Source organism: Odontomachus brunneus, unplaced genomic scaffold, assembly GCF_010583005.1.
Source record: "Odontomachus brunneus isolate Ranch 3 - 2012 unplaced genomic scaffold, Obru_v1 Obru_scaffold_006, whole genome shotgun sequence".
Classification (NCBI taxonomy): domain Eukaryota; kingdom Metazoa; phylum Arthropoda; class Insecta; order Hymenoptera; family Formicidae; genus Odontomachus; species Odontomachus brunneus.
In genome coordinates, this window is record NW_022639456.1 from 1,436,676 (window position 1) to 1,439,685 (window position 3,010).

A 3,010-nucleotide genomic window follows, 5' to 3' on the forward strand; every position below is an offset into this window, starting at 1 on the left:
CGTGGCTGCCTCTCTCTCTCTCTCTCTCTCTCTCTCTCTCTCTCTCTCTCTACGCGACAGAGTATACCGCAAATAATAAATAAAGGAGGGCTCACCGAATAGAAGGGCGTGCGCTTCGCTATGGCACGTCTGAATTTCTTCGAGCGTGGCCTTGCGCGAGCGCACCCGATCGCACCGCTGCAGCAAGCCGGTCTCCGACAGTCTGGCCCACACGCTCTGCAATCGGCCGCCGTGCTCGGGATGACCCCTGACCGTTTCGCCGCAAACGCACGCGTGCTTCAGCATCAACGGATCGTAGGCTAATCCCGTGGTGGGTCGATGCGGGGAACCGCGCGCGAACATGTCGCCGCCGCCACCCTGGGGACCTTCGTGCAGATTCAAATTACGTTTCATGAGCCGAGAGGAACATGTAGCCTAAGCCCTTTGGAAATTTGAATTAAACCTTCACGGGCGTTAAACCTATCAAGAGTCGAGAGAGTGTCTGTGAAACTTGAGATTAGGTGTTAGAGGCGCGGACATTCTCTTCTCTATTCCGTGTTCCGTGTCGCGGACGCGAACAGTCGAGATCACAAGCGTGTTCGTGTTACGGTTCGACGGAGAAAGACAAGAATTGTAGTTTTGTTAAGTTTATTCAACATGTATCAGGCAAAGCAAAGCTAAATATTAATAGCACGCGTCAGTCAAGTAAGTAAGTAAACCGAAAACTCTCAGAGTACGTCACCGCACATCTACACGAAGAAGCAAAGAAGATTGACAAGACCCGATGATGATGATGATGATTCTTTACCTAGATGCACCAGTGGACTCGACAGCGCCCTCGAGAGCGGCCTGGCCGACTGCGAGGTCCTACAGCTGCTGCTGTAGACGGTCGACTCGTTCGTCTGCAGGGTGTGTCGCATCATGAGGTCTCTCTGCTGCTGCAGAAACTGCTCACGGTCCCTCTGCTGCTTCGAGATCTCGCTCTCCTCCGGCAGATCCTTCTTGCCGGTGAGATCTATGACCTCGGACTCCTCGGTCTCCGGCGCCTCGTCCAGCTGATTCGCCTGGGTCCGTGAGCCGACTCGCGTCAACACCGTCTGGCGGATCTGCTGCTTCAGGTAGTTGTGCGCCTGTTGCTGGTCGTGCAGCTGCTTCTCCGCGAGGTACTCCTCGTAGTGGGTCGTCGGCGCGATCATGCCGCCCTGCAGCATCGGGTGGCCGAGCGGCAACGGCGCTGATTGCGTTCTACCTGTGTGAGGAGAGGAGACGAAGAGAGTCGCGTGAGTGTCGCGCTTGACGGTCGCCGTCGGCGATGGAGAGGACGCGTGCTGTGTTTCGCGCGAGAATGGTCCCTCGAGAAACCTCGGAGATGGCCGTCGGCCGCGCCGGGCGTTGAGCCCGAGCAGCTGGGGGCCACCACACCACACAACCCAATAAGAGAGCAAGTCCAGCCTTTGCATGAGACTCGCGTTCTTCTCGGCGGTGACCATTGTCCGGAACAGGGCACGCGCACGTTAAGGGCTTCTACGTAGACAAAGAGGGAACATACTACCTAAAGGCCGGTGACCAGCCTTATGCAGTCTTGCGTGCGCTACTTGTGTATCCGTGATCGGCGCGGTATGGTAGACCGGGTGCTGCCGACTGCCGCCCACCGGCGGCGCCTGCTCCAGGTTCTGCATCTGCTTGTAGATGTACGTCGGCTCGCCCTCGATGACCGTCAGGGACGGATAGAACGGTAGAGTGCCGTGCAGCATCTGACCGGTGAGCGGCATGCCGAGACGCGCCGTGAACGCGGCGCGCACCTCCGCTTCCGAGACGGGCGCCAGCTTCGTTCCACTCTGCCAACAACAGAATCCGTCGAATCGGACACACGCACGCCAGACAATATTTTTCATAAGGTGTAATTATGTGTGATTTATTACACACGATTACACTTGAACAATTGAGTCGTTGTCCACAATGAATAATAATTTACGAGAACACGAAGCGAAAAGTTTCCTTCGCACTCACCGACGAGCTCGACGGCACGTGAGGTCTGCCCAACGAGATGTTAGGCATGGACGGTGAACTGAAGAGTGAAAGATCCGAAAGGCTGCCTTGCTGACTACTGCTGGTAAGACGTCCTACGTACGCCGGATTCTCACTTTCCTGCGACACGAAGATCAAACGAGACATTTTATTTTCCTTTTTCTCCGACTTGGAGAAGATCGCAGTGTATGGACGTGTGTGGTGAGTGAACAAAGGGACTCACCTCCTGTATCGCCGTGTTGCTACCAGCAGTGGGACTGGCTTGAGAGTTGTTCACGGTCGGTGGAGAATTAGGCCCGGATTCGGGATTGCTGCCAGAGTCTGAAAAACGCACAATTAATACGTCGAAACCCCGAGGCTGGAGGAGGAATGTCGCGTCTCGTTGCGCAATGAACGAACGAATGAACGAACGGGCGAATGAGACGCGAAATAAGACGAAATAATCGCGCGCGCGCCCGAGTCTCGCTCGTGACTGCACTTTAATAACGCGCGGAAACGATGAGGTAGACTCGCTCAATGAGATCTCCCAGAAATAACGGCTCCCCACAGTCGTAACGTACGCGGACGCACTAAAATCTCGGCCGCGACGACGATGAGAAACCAATCCGGACAACACAGTCCGTTCGAAAGACGTCGTAAAGGAAGAGAAGCCCGACGAAGAGAGACGTCCTTCTCAGACACGCGTCTCGCGATTTCTCTCGCGCTAAATCCGGGGGAGCCTCCTCCTCGTCCATTCTCGCGGCTCGGAAATTTCCGCTGCTTTGCAGCGCCGATTTACATAATGTTAGTCGGAGATGTTTCGTGCATGCTGTTACGGGAAAGTTAGCAAACGTCAAAAAAAAAAAAAACGCAACAGTCAATTAATCGAACACGGGGTGCAACGAGATAGATAGATAGATAGAGAAAGAAAGAGATATATATGTATGTATGTATGTATGTGTATATATATATATATATATATATATATATATATATATATATATATATATATATATATATATAT

At 53.4% G+C, this 3,010-nt stretch overlaps 1 protein-coding gene across 19 annotated transcripts in view; it reads right to left on the reverse strand.

Annotated features, from left to right (window-relative positions):
• The window catches only part of LOC116853599 (histone deacetylase 5), a 138,003-nt gene that overhangs the window by 5,998 nt on the left and 128,995 nt on the right, over positions 1-3,010 (reverse strand). For 17 of the 19 annotated variants that reach the window (XM_032834813.1, XM_032834805.1, XM_032834821.1 and 14 more), the window contains 5 exons: positions 2,231-2,328; positions 1,990-2,127; positions 1,529-1,817; positions 788-1,228; positions 96-365 (listed from right to left, as the gene is read on the reverse strand). In XM_032834813.1, coding sequence (XP_032690704.1) covers positions 96-365; positions 788-1,228; positions 1,529-1,817; positions 1,990-2,127; positions 2,231-2,328 — 1,236 coding nt within the window. The remainder of the gene's footprint in view (positions 1-95; positions 366-787; positions 1,229-1,528; positions 1,818-1,989; positions 2,128-2,230; positions 2,329-3,010) is intronic. The other 2 variants (XM_032834837.1, XM_032834743.1) reach the window with 1 other exon arrangement.